This window comes from Mya arenaria, chromosome 13, assembly GCF_026914265.1.
Source record: "Mya arenaria isolate MELC-2E11 chromosome 13, ASM2691426v1".
NCBI classification, from domain to species: Eukaryota; Metazoa; Mollusca; class Bivalvia; order Myida; family Myidae; genus Mya; species Mya arenaria.
Window position 1 is genome coordinate 58,153,306 of NC_069134.1, and position 19,809 is coordinate 58,173,114.

At 33.1% G+C, this 19,809-nt stretch overlaps 1 protein-coding gene across 1 annotated transcript; it reads right to left on the bottom strand.

Moving 5' to 3' along the window:
- Positions 1-114: 114 nt before the first annotated feature.
- LOC128212929 (major facilitator superfamily domain-containing protein 1-like) lies at positions 115-19,809 on the bottom strand. The gene is made up of 13 exons (XM_052918334.1): positions 19,671-19,809; positions 18,910-19,013; positions 18,040-18,167; positions 17,439-17,494; positions 16,524-16,667; positions 15,504-15,662; positions 13,928-14,043; positions 10,382-10,482; positions 9,393-9,501; positions 7,976-8,113; positions 7,260-7,411; positions 5,600-5,714; positions 115-4,140 (listed from the first exon to the last, which is right to left on the bottom strand). Exons 1-13 carry the CDS (start codon positions 19,690-19,692, stop codon positions 3,985-3,987), a joined length of 1,500 nt encoding a protein of 499 aa, XP_052774294.1. The 5' UTR covers positions 19,693-19,809; the 3' UTR covers positions 115-3,984.

A 19,809-nucleotide genomic window follows, 5' to 3' on the forward strand; every position in this document is an offset into this window, starting at 1 on the left:
CATTCACTGCCCATGTAAAGCAAACACATGTCCATACTACAGGATTGTATTCTCATCATTTTCTATCTTTCATAAACATTACCACTAAAAGTAAATGCAATAAAAAATAAATCAAATATTTCATTGGTTTATATAATAGGAATTCCTTTGTAACATTATAGCAATACAATCAAAGCATTTCATAGCTTTTATATAAAGACACAAGCATTCATTTAATCAGCATTGAACAATATATTCAAAAATATCACAGAGCAGTATGCCTTTACACCAGTCACAAATTTGCAATTATTACATGGAATTAATTATATAAACAGTATAATTATAACCTTCTCAGCACACCCATTAACAGAGCCTTTAAATTAGACCTGGGCATATTTAAGAAACTGAACTTTGCACTGTATTTTATGGTGTTGAAATTGTTTGAATTCGTCAACCACTTTCAGGAGTTTAATATTGTCCAGATGCTGTTGTTTATTGTGTGCAAATTCAAAGTTGAAAAGAAGACATAACATAAAATATATTGGATCATAACCAAAGTCAAACTTGGCTTGTATTTTATGGGGTTGAAAAAATGTACGAAATATTATTCAAATCTATCAACCCTTTAAAGAGTTATTGTCCTGGACTCCAACGCTGTATTTTTTGGCAAATTCTGAATTGAAATGGATCAAAATTAGTAGTTTGTACCAAAAGTCGATCTTAAGCTGTTAAACATGTGTAGCACAAATCATTTAAATTCATCAACCCTTTCATGAGTTATTGACCTTTGTTTGGTAAGGGTATAATTACAATGACAACAATCAATCATATATATAACAGCGCACAATTAATTAATCTCATTTGCTCAACATGCATAGTAAGATTATCGAAGTACAGTATAGAGCAGGAGTATATTCACAGGTGCATATATAAATAATCTTAAAACAAAAATATATGGCAAAATATATGGCAATATACAATCCACTGAATGTGCAAAAAAAATATTACAACCAGGATTGTTACAAAAAAACTCATTACAACTTCCTTGATTATAATGTAAATGGTTTGATGATACTCAATTAACTGTGTGAAGTCATATCCAGTTATAAACTGTTGTATATTTATGTATAGTGTGATGCAATATCAAGTTGATAATTCCTATAACTAATTGCATGGTGTGATATCCAGTTGAATATTCCTATATCTAATTGTATGGTGTGATATCAAGTTGATTCTTATATCTGTTTGTATGGTGTGATATCCAGTTGAAATTTCACATATACTGAACTGTATAATGTGATATCCAATTGATATATCATGTATATTTACCTTGGCAATATGATATCCAGTTGATGAATTGATAATAACTGTATATTTGTGAGTGTAATATACAGATATAATTCCTGATTATTCAACCGTGTTATGAAATGTCCAGGTCGAAATTCCTACCAATGGTGTTTTGTGATATGCACACAAAATATCTTGTACTTGTATATATAACTGTGTGATCTTGTTTAAAATCTAATGATAATTCCTGTTGGAATAATGCTTGTATATAACATAACTGAAGATTACCTGAAATTCTTGTCAGAAAGGTTATGGTCCACTTTAAAACAAGTCATTCGTTCTGCCCTCGGCAATATATATCTAACCTAAGTGAGAAATGATATGATATTTAAACATGTTTGTATACAGCACTAGATAATCCCCCCTTGATAATAAAATTGTCATCGAATAAAGTTAAATTAATTAATTTATTTATACACAAACAAAAGCAATTGGAATGTATAAATAATTGCATAAGCAATAAATGAATGTGGGTTTCAAAAAAATCACACGCTTTAACCTAAATATATATTTCATACATTCAAAAATATCACACACATAACCTAAATACATATCACACACATTAAAAAATATCACACCCATTTTCATAAATATATCACACACATTCAAAAATATCACACACATTTATTTAAATATATCACACACATTCAAAAATATCAACCACATTAACCTACATACGTATTTTATCTATCTAAAATAAAAATACTTTTTGAATTAAAACTCGGAACAGCATGTTATTTAATAAAAACTTTTTAAGTGAAAATAAAATGTTATCAAGTCACAGAAGTTTTTACTTCCATCTTTTTATGATATCATATGCACTATTTTGAGACAACAACAAAAATCAGCAAAATAATATAATATTTACAGTATTGCACCGACATAAAATATATACAAGCTTTCAGCTACATGTATACACCATCCATCTCAGCATATTTATACCCTACATGATATCCTAGGCAAATTAGCTTAAAAATCTCATACTCATAAATAATAAATAAGGTGAAATACAGCCGCTTGATTGGTCACATGAGACACACATCATGCAGTACAGAAATGGCCGAGAGGTTACGGATGAAATCTCAGTTCCAAATGACCCAATGAGATTATGGGTTTAAAATCATTTAAGGCAGAAAATCAAATATTTTGTCAAGTTTAATAAAAGCTCTTCACAAAGGAGATTCATTCTTTCTTTTATCCACTATTTTGTTCGTCGGAAAATGTGTTTCTTGAGCCAATTTGCCCACAGCATCATATGTGGTATGAATACGCTGGGGTGCTGAGAATGTACACCTTCAAACAGATGACAAAATTTAGTATTCAAGAAACAAGAAGCTCTTATAACTTATATTTTGATTGGTTCACTGCGGCAAAGCAGTGGCTATTAAGGAAATATTCGCAAAAGCTAACCAAAAGCAATCAGTATACAGTCGAAACCCATTATGTCAAAATATTGGGTAATACTTCGAGATAACGAACCTTAAACACAACCGAAATACTAAAAATGACAACAAACCGTCATAAAAATTTTGCACCTTCAGCTTGACCTGTATTATGACATAAAAAATGAAGGAAATGTGTGAAATTCAACAGCAGGGACTAAAGAATGACTTTGATATAGCGAACATTTTTACCAGATAAAATAACAAAAAAGTGGATCTTTTTATATAGAAATAGAACGATTAAATTTTCAACCACAAAACAGTTGACAATAACAGAAAATAGATATAAAAGAGTTTTACATAACGGCTTTCGACTGTATGCTCTATTATTTTTTATTGCAACAGTTAAAGACTAGAAGAACTAAAAGCATTTTTATACAACACCAATCATATAAATAAGCTCTTTTTTTATAGTAAAATGAAAAAAGAAAGAAAATTAATTCAATAAAGGTTAAATATAATGATCATGAATATAACATTATTTTCTATTTTGGCAAATTATTATTTATTATTTACACAAACCTTTTTATATCACTTGGCACAAAATTGGTTTTGGCAAGTCAATCAATGTTAATTATTTACATTAAGAAGTCATCAGAATAATGCAAAAGTATTTTACTGTACACAGGGGTTCTAAAAGCTGATAATTGTTGATACCAGACAATAGGGGGGGGTTGTCCGAGTATCAGAGGTTAATGCCAAAAATTATGGTTAAAGGGCTAAGACCCCTTTTGAAATAGTTTCCAAAGTCATGTTTATTAATTTCTAAGTACATCCTCCTGTTTTTGATGCAAATATTCAATAAAAAAATCAATCAATACAACTGTACAATAGTCTGAAATTAAAAGTTTTCAATCCTGATTTCAGCATTACTCCTGAGTATTTACTAATGTCTTAGGTCTGAGTTTCAGACCCTGGCTCAGAAAACAGAATTTCTTTAATGGTTAAAAAAATTCATAATATGACTAATGTTAACAAAAGATGCCTGATTGTTGATTTTTTTTTATTTGAAACACATACCAGTAGATATATTTTTAATACCTTTTCCTGTAGCAGCATTTATCAACAAAATTAAATTTTTGCTTTTCTGAGTCTGAGTCTTAAACTCAGACGAAGGACGTAAGTGAATACGGACCGTCCACTACAGCATCCTAGTTTACTATACAACATTTATTCAAATAAAACATTTTGATATCTGTCCAATAATGCCAGTTAATCAATTAATAGCATTCCTTTTCCTTATCAACGGTTCCCTCTCATCATCGCTGGAGTCTGAAGAGTTATTGCTGGCATCATTACTGGACGCGATTACAGAATTTATTGTGCCAATAGCTGCAGCCTTCTCCCGACGACTAAGGTTCAAAATTCCACCCTAAAAAAGAGAAAAATATGTCTCTCTTCCGTGTGTTTCTATAAATTTATATCTGTAATATAATGTTAGGGGCCGTTCAAAACATACCAGGAATTGTACACAAAACATTTAAAGTGACACTGTTATTGAAAATCAATCCATACACATGTATAACAAACATAAATCTTGGACTCTTGGTTAAATGTTTTTATATATTAATGATAACAAAATTGTTACCATGTATTTAATAGCTGAAAACGCAAAAAAATATTAAATGAGTGGTGAATGCTAAGAGATTTACTGTGATCTACTATCTTTTCAAATTAAACTCGGTGTTCTTCATAAGAACCATTGTTTTCGACATGCATTCATCATTTTCAGTATATTAAAACAATTGAATTAATTGTGTTAAATCTTATTTGGGAGTAAGAGTGCATCTTGAGGTTTTAATTATATTGACCATATATGTTACACAAATCAATAAAATATTTTCTCTTAATGTGCTTAATTTTATTTCGCTGCGGTGATTTTTCTTAATAAAGTTTTTTATCTGATGATTTGGAGCATGATGGCTCACCTAATGACATCAAATGATTCTGTTTTCGTATGTGTAACAACATTGCCATTGCAAGATTTCATCAAAAGTACAGTTCCTGTTAATATTTTAAAGCATGTTTGCATATCAAGCACATCACAAGAGATATCACAGTTTTAGAATTTGCACTTGGGGGTGTTATTTTGCTTTGTCGTCAGCTTCAAATTTTAACATTAAATGAGTATATAATTGGTATTTCTGCACCTGTATGTAATTTTACATAGACTATATATAAAGAAGGACACATTTATTACATATACAATGTATGGTAATATTCTTAAAGATGCCTTTTAGAGTGTAATGTCCAAAAAGAAAAGCCGGGAACTCTCAAAGTTTGGCTCAGAACCCATGGGATATGCTGAAGCAGATTAGAAATATTATATGATATTTGTATTAATATATAAATACATAATGAATCACTAATAGGAGTGTAATTGTTGAAACTTCTTCAATCTTCTTGTCCAACTTAAAATAAGCTTTTTATTAACCAGAAGAATGTCAATATTTTTAAACATCACTTTATTTTCATACTTCAACTTCTTATGGCCCTCTTCAACAATGTACTGTATTTATGAATTTACCACAGGTCAGATCTTCCACAAGCTGTATGAAATGCTTTATGCAAAGGCTAAAAATCTGAGTCGACATGATGATGTGTATATATTCTTATAATCTTGTAAAATATTGGATGATTGGTTGCAAAGCTCGTAATGACAATTTTAGGCTTGTGTTGAGGAAATACTGTATGTACCGATTTTATAACCATCTGGTGTCTAGCTCCTTTAATTGCCTGATACATTTCTAATTTCTAAAGCCAATTTAAGTGTAAGAATTTTGATGTTTTTAATCCATAATTTGTAAGCCTAATTGAATTTAGGTATGTACCTTTCTCCTGTCGTTGATGTTTAGAAAGAGCGCTGTGACGACACAAGCCAGCGTGTTCCCCAGCAGGAAGATCATCACAAACTTCCAGCGGTGTAAAGTCTCCGTCTGTTTTGCTCTGGTTTAAAAATACAACAACAATATATCAGGATTCATAAGCAATATATTACTTATCCTAATATTACATATCGGCACTACTAAGTGATTGCATTCAGTGAATTGACCAATAAAATACACAGTTCTTTTAAAATACTCAAACTTCGCAAATAACATTGAATTTACTCTTAATGCTGCACTCTCACAGATTGAACCTTTTGACAACTTTTTTATCTTGTCTTGAAATGAGCCATTTTATGCAAAAATGTATGTAAACCAGTCATACAAGACTACTGACAAAAATCTGATATGATCTTTTGTCAGCAGTCTTATATCACTGGTTTGCAGATAGTTACGCAAAAAAATTCTAATTCAAAGACAAAAAATAAAACAAGAGGGCCCTGAAGGCCCTGTATCGCTCACCTGACTGAATTCAAGTGTGTAATAAGTGTTTACAGGGCGAGGGCAATTGTGACAGGGGGAGGGAATAAGTGTTTTTCAGGGCGATGGAAAGTGCAACGGGAGGGGACTTAATTAAACAATTTAGTTTTCAATGCTACATGTTAAATATTATAGTTGATGGTATTACAGTTTTAGAGAATTTGAAATGTCAGTCTGGTGGTCTGCTACCTTAGAAAGGATGCATACTTGTCTTTGTTTGTATAAACATTCTGACCAACTTTCATGAAGATACAGTTATAAATGTGACCTCTAGATTGTTAACAAGCTTTTCCTTAAATTTGACCTGATGACCTAGATTTGACCGCACATGACCAAGATTCGAACTTGGCCTAGAGCTAATCAATATATACATTCTGACTAAGTTTCATGAACATACAGTCATAAATGTGACCTCTAGAGTGCTAACAAGCATTTTCTATGATTTGACCTGGTTACCTAGTTTTTGACCACACATGACCCAGATTTAAACTTGATTTAAAGATTATTAATATAAACATTCTGACCAACTTTCATGAAGATACAGTCATAAATGTGACCAAGAATGTTAACAAGCTTTTCCTTCAATTTGACCTGGTGACCTAGTTTTTGACTGCACATGACCCAGATTCGAATTTGACCTACAGATTATAAATATTAACATTCTGACCAAGTTTCCTGCAGATACAGTCATAAATGTGACCTCTATAGAGTTAACAAGCTTTTCCTTTAATTTGACCTGGTGACCTAGTTTTTAACCCCAGATAACCCAATATCGAACTCAACCAAGATTTTATTGAGGGCAACATTATAACCAAGTTTCATTCAGATTGTGCCCAAATTGTATTTTCTAGAGTGTTTACAGTCGAATTGTTGACGACGACAGACGACTACGACGGACACAGGGCGATCACAATAGTTCAGGTGAGCTAAAAAGTTGTCACAACGGTAAATCTGTGAGAGTGCAGCTTTAAATGGACTTGGAATAAATTGTTTCAGTTTCATTTTTTTCCCAATGTACTAAACATGGTTCACTTGAGTAAGAGTTTTCTTCCCCAATATTTTCACTATCACACTGCATATTATCTGGGCCAGCATGTTATCTATAGTAAAATTCATCATAACATACGGATCATCAGAGTCCTTCTCCTTGCCAAGGATCTGGCCGACGACGAGGTTTGAAATACCTATTCCGATCATCTGGATGGAAGTGGTCAGTCCCATTGCTGTACCGATTGTGGCCTGGCTAACTACCAGGGGGATCGACGGCCACATACTAGCCTACAAAAAGGCAGGTAATATGATCAGCTCATGTTTTATTTCATTGAAAAGAAAGATAGAAAAAGCAAATATGGCACTCAAATTCTTAGAACATGTGATTTTTGTCCTAAATTTCAAACAAGGATTTATTGAACTTAAATTTCACCAGAGAGAGGTGACCTTGACATTTGATGAGAGCGACCAAAGATTTTGGTGTCACAAAGCAGAATTTATAATATCCCATAATGAATATCATAAATTCATACAACTACAGAATTGTTTTTGTTAAAGTTTTATCTCCTATCACCTGTACTTACGAACATATAATTAAACTAACATCCCCCCTCTCAAAATCGTTATGCATCACATCACATGTTAATTTGTTGCTCCCTCCTCTTACAAACTAGTTTAAACATATTTTATACAACATATATATCATACATCAGAATCCTAAATTAAGTGTTATACTATAATAATACTATTATATACATGAAACATTGAAATAAATAAAAACAAAGCTGAGCTTATAATTGTTTCTCTCTTACAAACAAAGCAAGATATATTCAAAACAAGGTCATGACTTACTGCAGCAAAGCTGTAGGTGATTCCCAGCCAAAGTGTAGCTACCAGTGGATACACATTCGTGAACGCCAGCAGCCCAAACACAGGAATAGTGACCACCGCACAACCCAGCGCTAAGTAGCCACGCTTACCAACTACATCCTAAAAACAGAGCATACAAACATAATGTTTCGAGATTTTGCTTTGATAATAATCCAGCGATAAGCAATTAATGTACCTGTGTAAATTTAAAATGATATTTACATCACCTTCAAATAACAGACTTAAATATGTAAAATGTAAATAATAATGATAATACCAGTAATAAATAATTGTAATTCAGGTAACATTCTTAACCGTACCGATTAGTGATGAAACGATTATCGAGTACAATCGACTAATCGTCGCTGACAATGGTATGTCGGCGACAATCGATAGTGGTTGTCCAAAATCGACGTCGCTAATGTTACTTCCGGTTACAATGTGTTTTTTGTTGTTGTAAAATTCGAGTAAATGTCAATTTGTCTTTTAGGTAATTTCTGGTTGAGTGAATTTTAACAACGGAGGTCTCTCTCAACAATGCCATGAATGTAAACACTTTTGCTTAAAAACTTACCACCTCTCCCATTATTACAAATATGTTTTAACTGTTTACATTTTTTTATAAAACCTTCTTCAATAACCTGTCTCTATATAGTGTAGCGGTTCTGGTCCGACCTGCAAATACCGTGGATCCCGGCTCAATCTAATCTGTTTTTAAAACCTTGTTTGGCAACGTTTATAATCGACTAAATTACTTTTTTGTGAAAGTTTTATGAAATTAAGATATTCTAATGAAATTTTAAATATAACAGGCTGTTACATGTCAAGGTGGTTTACAAATATTTTATATGCTTTTACATGGATGAAGTGCTAAGATAACTTAATTGATGCGGTTTGCATCATTTTGCAATTGATATGCAATTATTAAGTTTGTGTTGTGTTGTTATTTTTTTTCGTTAAGTTATTAAAGGCTTTGAAAAAGATTATGGAAATTTACTTACTGTTGCAAAAAGCATGACTATAGCATCACGCGTATTAAATCCAGGTTTAACCATTTAAATGATGATACTATGTATAAAGAATGTGTTCCTTACTGATATTATGAACTTTCGATTATTGTCCGAGAGTAAATCGAAATACTTGGTCCGATTCGATTCGATTATCGATAGCAAATGGGGTCCGATTTTCAAACACTAGTACCCATGCTAATAGAGTGTTTCTGTTATTTGTAAATGTTGAAAGAAATATGCCTTTCATAAAGTTTCCTTACGTAGAAACATAGTCATTAAATTAATCATTCATGTCATTTATAGTTTACTATGATTTTCAGCCAATGCCAATATTCCAGACAACTTCCTAAATTCACTACTTTATACTGCCAGGTATGGACAAAACTCACAATAAGTCCTCCAAGGAAGGGGGAGAGAACCATGGATACATCGTATACAGCACCAGATATATACGCCGATGTCGTGTCCTTTATATGATACTTTGTGTGGATAAACTTGCTGAAATGGAATCATTTAAACTTAGGGCTATTCCAGTATAACATATAACCCACAGGGGGAAGGCAATTATTTTCTTAGTATATGGGTGGATGTCTTTTTTCACAAATTTGGACCCCAAAATGGTTTAATTGCTTCTGTAGGGGGCAGGTATTATTCAAAAGTACCTTCCCCCTGGGGGTTATTTGTTTAAATGGAATAGCCCTTAATAGTGATGAACCCCTCTAGAGTCAGTCACAGCCAGTACTGGTGTCCGTGAAAACATCCTCCTGGCCTTAAACCCCGACTTCTTAGTAAAGAGGCTTCCCCATTTAACACTTCACCCCTTGATAAATAATACACTGGCTAATTTGTGGCCGAAATTTGGTCTGATTTCCAATGTAAAAAGACACTTTTTCCCAAAAATAACTATTATCAATTTCTAAAAAATAAATAAATTCCACTGCAAGTTATGTTAGAGGGAAAAAAAAAATCTCTGTAAAGAAGAAATTTTAAGTTATTTGCTTTCATTTTTATAGCATCATTGTTAATTTCTAGGAACAAAGGAATTCCAAAATGACATTAGTATTGCTAGTAAACTGTGTTGTAGCTATGATCGAAGTCTGTTTCAAATTGTTTCAAATTCCAACAGCAAACATTGATTGATTATGCATTATATTAATGTGTAACTGATACTAGAAGCTAAAAAATGTGAAGATACAAGCCACGAAGACCTGTAAAGAGCATATTGTTTGAACACTGAATTCTGCTCGAAAATTTATCTGCTTACAATATACTGGTATCTATAACTCCAAAGAGAGTTCACGATGGCACAAAAAATATTTACTTCCCTCTTTTATTTAACCTGTCCATTTACAAATAAATGCATGTAATAATAACATACCTGGAGTCCGCTACAAATGGGAAGACGCCATTGTAGAAGAACATGATTGTCAAAGCCAGCAGCCAGTAGGACAGCGAGAAGTAGCGAATGTCCGTCACTCTCTATAATAACAACAGTAAACAAAACAATCTGGATGTGTCATTAGTTTGTCACTCTCTATAATAACTACAGTACACAAACCAACTGGATGTGTCATTTTTTTGTCAACACAGCGATGTTATGAAAACCATGTGGCAATTATGAATCCAAACATGCATGTGTATTTCATGCTATAGATGAAAGGTCACCAAGAAATATATGTATTGGACTGTTTGGACAGTAGTCTAGACAGAATCTTTCTGCTATTTCCCAGGCTACCATTCTTTGAAATATGCCAAAGTCTGGCAGCCACTAAAGAAAAACTAGATACCAAATTGCAACATGACAAGACCAATAGAAGAGCCTTTGACAGAGACATAATGCTCTTCCATGCAATAACATGATGTTGAACAATATGTGGAAACTGTGAGACTACCCCTCAGCATGGTAAACCTCCATGGCAAGTTTTTTGAAAATTTGATGTATATGAATGTGTTGACATTCATGTACCGTCAATGAAAACTGTTTTAATCACTTGGAAAATTTCTTAGGAAAGTGCCATTTATTCCTTAAGGTATTAGCCATGTAATAAAACTCGGGAAACATCGGGTAACATCGACATATATCGCCACTCGCCGTAACAGATCGCGATGAACATCGGGCGTATTCGGCCTGTACCGGATGTTGCTATTTTTAGAAACAGAAGGTATTTCCCCACTATTCATAGGTCAATAATGGAATTTCTACATTATAGTATTTGGAAAATCTGTGAAGTATTTCTCATGAATATACGTTTAAAATAAATAAACACTTAAAGTGCACGCTGACAGTTTATTACGATACATCTAACAACTTGAGTCATTACAGTAAAACATGGATTATAAGTGAATTATACGCGAATGAGAAGATTTTCTGTTGAAAAAACGAACTGTCAACAATCAGCATGGAACTGGGATATTCAGATATTCGTATCAAAGGGCTATGAATGTAAGTATCCTTGAGCAGTTTTGTACGTTGATGTGTTCAAAAATGTTTGTTTTTTAATTTATCTTTGGAATTCTTAAATCATTTTTGTTAGCTAAATGTTAAGACAGCGTGTTCATATTTTTACATGTACTCATGTACATGTTACATATTTTTATATGTACTTATGTACATTATTTATGTATAAGATATGAGTATGTAATCTTTAATTTGATTGTTATATCTTAGAAAAATATCAGACTTAAAATTGTGTTTAAAAATGATGTGTTTTGGTACGTGACCTATTTCTAACATACCATAATACATGTACATACACGTTATTTGTTTACAAAATGCATGTTTTCAAAATTAACATGTGAGAAAAAGTTGTACGTGGTTTGGGGCTTGAAGCCACAACTGCTTGGACACTAGCGACATTCATTTGCTTGGTGTAGGTCTCGTTAAAACCCCAGACAGTCGTGAATCATTATCAACCATATGCACAACAACTACATATTTGTACCTTCCAACCCTTACTCTTGGCTAAAACAGATATTAGTGCAGACTGTATAATACTTGTGCATTTGTATTTTATGGTGGTAGTTTCTGTTGGTTGATAATCAGAAGTCTAATTTCTTTCAGGCAGGGAAATGACTGAATATTACTAAGTCACCAACACTGGGTTATGAAGAATTCAAGCCTGCATTAAATACTATGTTGGATCCTTGAGATAGATTTGACAGCCATGTCTATGCACAAGGCAGTCTCATCTGACAAAGATGATGTGAGTATTTCATATAAAACATATTTGACTTGGTTTTTGTTTTTATAAACCGACTGTATTCAATAATCAAGTGGTGGGTTGGTTGTGGTGGTGGTGGTGGTGATGATGGTGGTGGTGGTGATGGTGATGGTGGTGGTGGTGGTGGTGGTGATGATGATGATGATGATGATGATGATGATGATGATGATGATGATGATGATGATGATGATGATGTATGTATCAGCTTGTTTTTTGTTGTTGTTTTTTTCAAAATAATGTCGATAAATACTAAACTGTTTATATTTTATTGTTTATATGTATGGCAGTATAGGTATCTATACTTATGAGTTAGAAAGACTTTTGAAGTACACCTTTTTTCCTTTACAGCACTAAACATTCTGGATGGGTAAAGTACCTGAAGGGGCATGAAAACCAAATCAGCATTGACTCAGAATTGAGTAGTTATCATCTGTGCTCACACTGCAAGTACAAACGCATGGGAACAGACGAAACTTCAAATGTTGAAGAGTGAAGAATTATTGTGAAAAAATCTTAATGTTTAATCCAATGACAAAATAAGACAGATAGACATCAAATTACCCACAGAGAGTGTTTACATGTTATAATATTAAAAAGACATTAGTTGAGAACTTTCACTCTGACATTTTTGGAGGGGCATTACCGCCCACTTAGTGTTCTTGTTTCTTTACATATTTTAGTTTAAAAGTACACTCATTGTTTTAAACTCTATTTCTGAGTTAGTATCATAATTAAATTCATTTATTTAAAAAAAGTACATTTTATGAATAAGTCCATTTAAGCTTTATAAATGTTTACAAGAAAAAGGTTGATTTTAAGCATTTTATTAGCTATAAAAATGTATGGTTACATGACATTATGTATATTTTCTTCAAAACTGGACGGTAAACTATCATAAATTGTCTTCTAAGTTGTTCAATAGACATCATAGATAATATTTAAAATGATTTCAGCAATTTGCCTTATATTTAACTATTTTTTATGAATTTTGTAAAACTGCTATATATTTTCAAACATCGAAATACTGCTCTGTTCCGAAGACTCACAAGATCAATCAAAATGATTTTTTTCCATGTGTATCAATAATTTGTTCGTTTGAACTTTAGTTTTCTGTTAACTGAAGTATTATTTTAGCAGAAACTGTTGTGTTTATTTCATTATCTCTGATAATGCGAAAAAAATCAAATATAGACAAAATATTTACTTGTCGCTCTTTATAGCCCTTGGAGTTTGGGGGTGGGTGTAATGAAACATAAATAACTTTTTTAATTCACGGTAAAAAATCTTCAAACTTTGAATAAAAGTCCCATAGTGTACCATGATTATAACTATGTTGTCGGTTAAAGCTTTTATAAAAGTGTGTATTACGCGGCTAATACCTTAAGTGGTTTTATTAAATGAGTTTGTTCGGCAGTTTGTTTCTGCATGCTGGCTCATTTAAAGACATTTTGAAACAAGAATTACATAATCAGAACCCAGCTAGTGTCGATTTAATGGTTAAGTAAAGCAAAAAAACTAAGGGGAACTTTTCTACCAAGTTTGAACATCATCTGACCAATACCTATTAAGGAATGGACAGGAATAAATGGTACAGACTTAAGGACAGATGGATTGACAAAGCCAAAACAATATCCCACTCCCAAATCCTTCGGTTTGACAGGGTATAATAATAACTATAAACAAGACATTAATAACAATCTCACCAGCTTCTTTGATTCAATCTTGAGACTGTCCGCATCTCCGAGCTGTTTCACGCCCCAGATGTCAAGGAAACTGACGATGCAGGCCGATGTAAAACCCAGACCACACAACATTGCACCTGCAAATCCCAATTTTTAATATATTTCAGTTCCAAGAGTCTACATAGGTATTAAAAATTACACACTTACCCAATATGGAAAGCGTTATAAAACATCTTATCAGGGTTGTGAAACCCCCATTTAAAATGTATCATTAATAATTATTATTATAGTTACTTTCTTTTTTACTTAAGATCAATAATTTCAAATTCTTAATATAAAATGAAGTCAAATATAGTTTGCAACCTAGTAATTTGTTAAATATAAAATAAACAAGCAAATTCGTTGAATGATATCCCCCGCCTGATTAGGCAAAGTTCATGGATTGGAAATGAAAAGTGGAATATTACAATATATTCACATGTATTGTAATATGGCTGCAGAGAAATGGACCGTTTTGAACGGTGGATATAAGTTTGAGTTTGTTTGGAATTATTTTAAATAAAAGTTTTGTATTTAGATTTTTGTAAGATTTGACCTAGTGACCTTATTTTTATCACATGTGACCCAGTTTTCTAAAAAAAATTCACATGTGACCCAGTTTTAAATATGTCAAAAAGTTCATCAAGGAAAACATTCTGATCACGTTTCATGAATATTATACCATACATAATGCCTCTAATGTGTTCAAAAGATTTTTCTAAGATTTGAGCTAGTGACCTAGTTTTTGACCCCATGTGACTCACTTTTACAAGCGGTCCATCTTTCATCAAGGGGTACATCCTGACCAAGTTTAAACATAATCTGACCAATCAAACCTAAAGATTTGACCTAGTGACCTAATTTTTGATCATATGTGACTCAGTTTTATATATGTCCAAGAGGTCATCAAGGAAAACATTTTGATAAAGTTTCATGAATGTTTGACCATGTATAATGCCTCTAGTTTGTTCCAAAGATTTGACCTAGTTTTTGACCCCATTAAACCCACTTTTACAAGTGGTCAAGATTTGATCAAGGGGAACATTCTGACCAAGTTTGAACATTTTCTGATAAATGCCTACAAAGATATGGTTCCGGACGGATGGAAGGACGGACGGACAGACAACGCCAAAACAATATCCCCCTTCCGAAACCTTCGATTCAGCGGGGGATAATAAATACATTGCTTAAAGTGAAGAAAATATTTTTATTAAATGTAAACAAGTTAAATTATCACTGATTTTAGATTAAAACACTAGCAATTAATATCAAGTCTGGGTTAAAAAAATACTTCGAAAATATGGAGGATTTTCAAGCCATTTTCCTTTACCTTCAGTAATCCACTAGAATTATTTTACTTAATACTTTGTTTCACTGATTTTGTCAAGATATATAATGTGTCAAGGAGTTCATAAAAATATGTGATCAAATACTAAAAATGTTTTAATGGTGTCTTTATTTTCTATTTTAACAGGCAATATAAGACTGATCGACAAAATATATTACACTAAGGCCTTATAAGAATTTTGTTAGGCCGATTGGTATTAACAACACCCACCTCCCCATAGCGTCCAGTTGAGTCCGTAAGTCGCCTCAAAGTTCTGAGTGAGGAAGAAGTTGAGCACACTGCCGAGACGAGAGAACGCCAGCGTGATACCGAAAGCCAGGGCAAGCTCCTTGTTCCGGAACCAGTACGCTGTCAGTCTGTTCTGTACAACTGGAACACATCATGATATGGTCAAAGGTGAGAGTACTCAAGTAATACATGTATCAAATGGCGTATGAGAAAAAAAGCAGGCTCCAATTTTAATTTTATCCTCAATTGCTGAGGGAGATATTTATATTTTGAATGTCAATTCAATTGTGATAAGTGTTTATGTTCAGCAAAATCATGCCTTGACAAGTATATATATATGTTTCAAAACTAGTAATGCATGTTAAACCAAGGTAATGCACTTTCCAAAAGTGAAAGGAATAAAAGTAAGGAGAGATAAAAGAAAAAGCCTCATTATTTTGAAAAGCACCCATATGTTTAAAAACTAATAATGCATGTTAAACCAAGATAATGATGGAGCATTAAATTAATATTTTACCTTGCAATATTACAAACATCAATTTTTAAGAATATCTCAAAGTTATTGTCTTCAAAGGGTTTGAAAAGTACAGAAACTTTTATTTTTCAAACTGATCTTTTTATTTTGCATATTTAATACAGAGCATACAAGTGAATGTAGATTGTTATGCTCAAAAAGATTTGTTTCTGATATCATTCCCAAAACAAAATTGTGGGATAGGGTATGTTTAAATTATAGTCAAAAGAGCAGTGTTTGTTGACATATTGAACAAAGAACTAATGCACCATCTGGTGCTGAAAAATTCTAGTGGTGAATAAAGTAAAATATTTTTTTAATAACATGTATCAGATGTCACATTGCTTTTGCATGTGGTTCATTTTGGTAATATTTAAGTCCATGCTAAAGAAATAGGGCTAGTCAGGTAACCAGAAATAAACCTGTTTTTTTTTTAGGCCTAACAAGGTCAACAAATCAACGTTACACCAATCAATCAGACAACTCACTTGTTAGGGAGCCATTTCCAGAGCCAAACAACAGTCGACCCAGCAACATGACAGGCAACATTGCTGATGTGCCCTTTAACATCGCCCCAGCCGCAAATGTGGACGAGCCCAACACACATAGGAAGGAGAACAGAAAAAGCCCAACTGTAAAACAAGAGATGTATGTACACACATTATCCGATCTACACCTTGTGTGGTGCAAAAACTTTAATTGACTGCAATTCGTGCTTTAAGGTGTTTTAAGGTGACATGCAGTGATAATGGCAATGGCCTTTATATTTGATACTTTTATTCTAAAAACAATCAAGGTCATATACTGGTCAGGCACATATTACTGGATCTTAAAACAGTTCTTGTATGGACACAGTTTTCACAACTCTGTTGACCATTATCTTGACCTTAGACCAAAAAAGGGGGTAAGGTTTTGGCTACCATCTATCTTCAGGAGACTCAGAATAGTTTTAAGGTTGTTATTCAGGACCAGTGTGAATATGCCAGTCATCTGGGTCTAAATGGGTGTCAACATGGGTCAGCAGGATTTATTTTATCCTGCTGCAAAATCACATTTGTCAAAAGAACAGTGATCCAGCCTTTTAGCAGTACCTGCATTAACACTCCTTTCATTTCAAAATTAATGTGCAGGGGCCTAAGATGACTTGAGCAGATGCACATTTATCAGAACATGTAATGATACAGTGTTTGCAGCGTGTGTGTGTTGACTTGTATCATAGACAGGGTGCACTTCACTGCACAGTCTGCTCATATGTCTGCAAATTCAATGTGCAGTTCTATCTTTGAATATAATCGGGGGGGGGGGGGGGGGGGGGGGGGGTTCTAAACAGTAATAGTTGTAAGAAGGGTCCTGCACCCTGTCCTTTCATGGCATTACCTCTCTGGTAAGCAGGTGGAACTTACTTCTGTTCCCTAGTTTGTCTATAAGGAACCCAGCGCCAATCACAACAACAGCATTTCTGAAAAAAACGGAGGTAAATTAAACTCTATTTGCATAGTTCTCAAAACTGTAACTGAAGAAATTATTAATATGATCACAGTATTATGTTTCACTGGAGAACATTGGTAGAAGCTTTGTTCTTCCTCACAGTTAAACTTTTATCTAATAAGAGTGTGTGTGTATTGAAACTCAAATTAGCTTTCTGGACAGAAGTTGCTTCATTTGTGTGGTGACATTTGTCAATAAAAAACAGCTACCAGTTTTGTAACTGACAAATTCAGAGAGTTTTCTCTGTTTTAGATAAATCAAAAACTCTACTTTATTTGTACAAAATGGTGCTCATATCAAGTCATCAAAACATTGAAGCACTGTTCATAGTTTAAACTTAATGAGCTCACTACAATAATAACTAATAGTTAATATATAGCTGTTATTAAGAGAAGGATATTTAAATTCAGTCATAGATTGTGTAAAGCATTTCCTAAAAATGTATTTACGTGAATACAGAAAATTGCAACAAACAGCACTTTATCTTGAAAATAGCTGTAAGGGAAGGGTATTTACGTCCAGGCATATATGGCATAGAGCAGGTTGTAGTTGTCCGGAGACATCTCAAGACAGTCGTCACACGTCACATTGCAGTGGGGAGTGATGTTCATGGTCTTATTCCCATCTGTGCAGTTCTGGTGAACCTGGAAGCAATAATACAGACATGAGTAACATGGTAATATTTAAGCTAAAAAAGAATATAACATCTTAGATCAATTAAGCAATTTTTACTCCAATCAATATTTGTGAAAGATTTGTTTTGGATGCAAAACACTAATGGAACAGGCTATCTTCAGTACAGGCCAGTTCACACACTTACATGTATACTCTCATTTTTTATTTATTGTATGTTCACAATTTTCTTCCCTATTCTCTCCAATCTACATGTACCAGTCAATTACTATTTCTTAAACATTTTATTACTGCCATAAGCTAAAATATTTACCATGAGAATGAAATGAAGCGTAATTCACAATTTCAATTTGATAAATTCTGTTAATTAACTGTAAATACTATTCATTGCAACATTCAGAAAAGAAGAGAGGTAAATATATTAGCTTTCAGCTATCTCCTCAATCCGTACGATGATAGCTGTATAATATATGTTGCTTAAGACATTTTCATAAAATAAATAACATTTAAACTAACTCTCAAAACTGTTAATGGGTGAAATCCAAATCATTGAATTGTCAAAACTAGTTCCAATGGGTAACTGATCAATTTCTATAATTATGACCTTATAAATCACTAATTTCATAAAAATATAGTTTTGAGACAAAATATAAAATACATTATATATGCATATGCAAGAAACAGTCTGTTGAATGATATATTTATGCCTCAAAACTTAATATTTCATAAGACCCTAAAACTATTTGTACATACCGGGTTGGTGAACGTATCCTGGAGTACACTTGGCATATCGAAGCAGAAGTAGGAGCCAAACGTGAGCAGGCAGTTGAAAAACAGTACTATAAACCGGAACACTCCTGAAAACATACTTTTACATTTTTTAACACCTGTTGGATGAACAACCATTTATTTAATGCAGATGAAACTTTTTTATCTGACATGATACAAGTCAAAACTTTGGCAAGTTTCATGGAACTTTGCAATGTATTAAAACTGGGTAATGAGTTCTGTTCAGACAGAAAAACTTAAGTGCTAGACTGTATAACTGTGTTTTGTGTCATTGTAGCGGCAGCAGTCTCATTTTGAGCTAGACCGTGTCCTTAAGCATATTGAGTCCGAGGGTCCATTAGTTCGATTTCCAATGTATAGCATATAAAGCATATTTGTACAGTCTGTTACATATTGCTACCAACACAAATGACTCATGCTGCCTGTTAGCCTTCATTTCAAAGGTCAAGCAAATTGAACTCCGAATTAGTCACCGCTCTTTCTGAAATGTTAATTAGCGGCACACGCACTGATACATTATTTGTCTGACAGTACACCTTAGCGTAATGCAGAAGACTGTGCATCTTATTCTCCAAAGTCAGCGGCCAATGGTTACATCCCCACCAGATCCTTTACAATCTGCTTTTAAAAATGAATAGTCCGAAAATGTGTATCCGGAAATTAAGTGTAGATATTATTTATGAATTTTTCTTGTGTCTTGAAAATCCAAAACAAAAAGAACTTACTGTCAGAGGCTTGTAGAGCCATGATTTTTCTTAAATGGCAAAAACTGAATAATAAAGCTAAAGAATCTCGTTAAGTTTAAATATCTTCTGAAGTTTTTGGTCTATGAACTATCGCGCACTTGATTTTTAATCGATCATG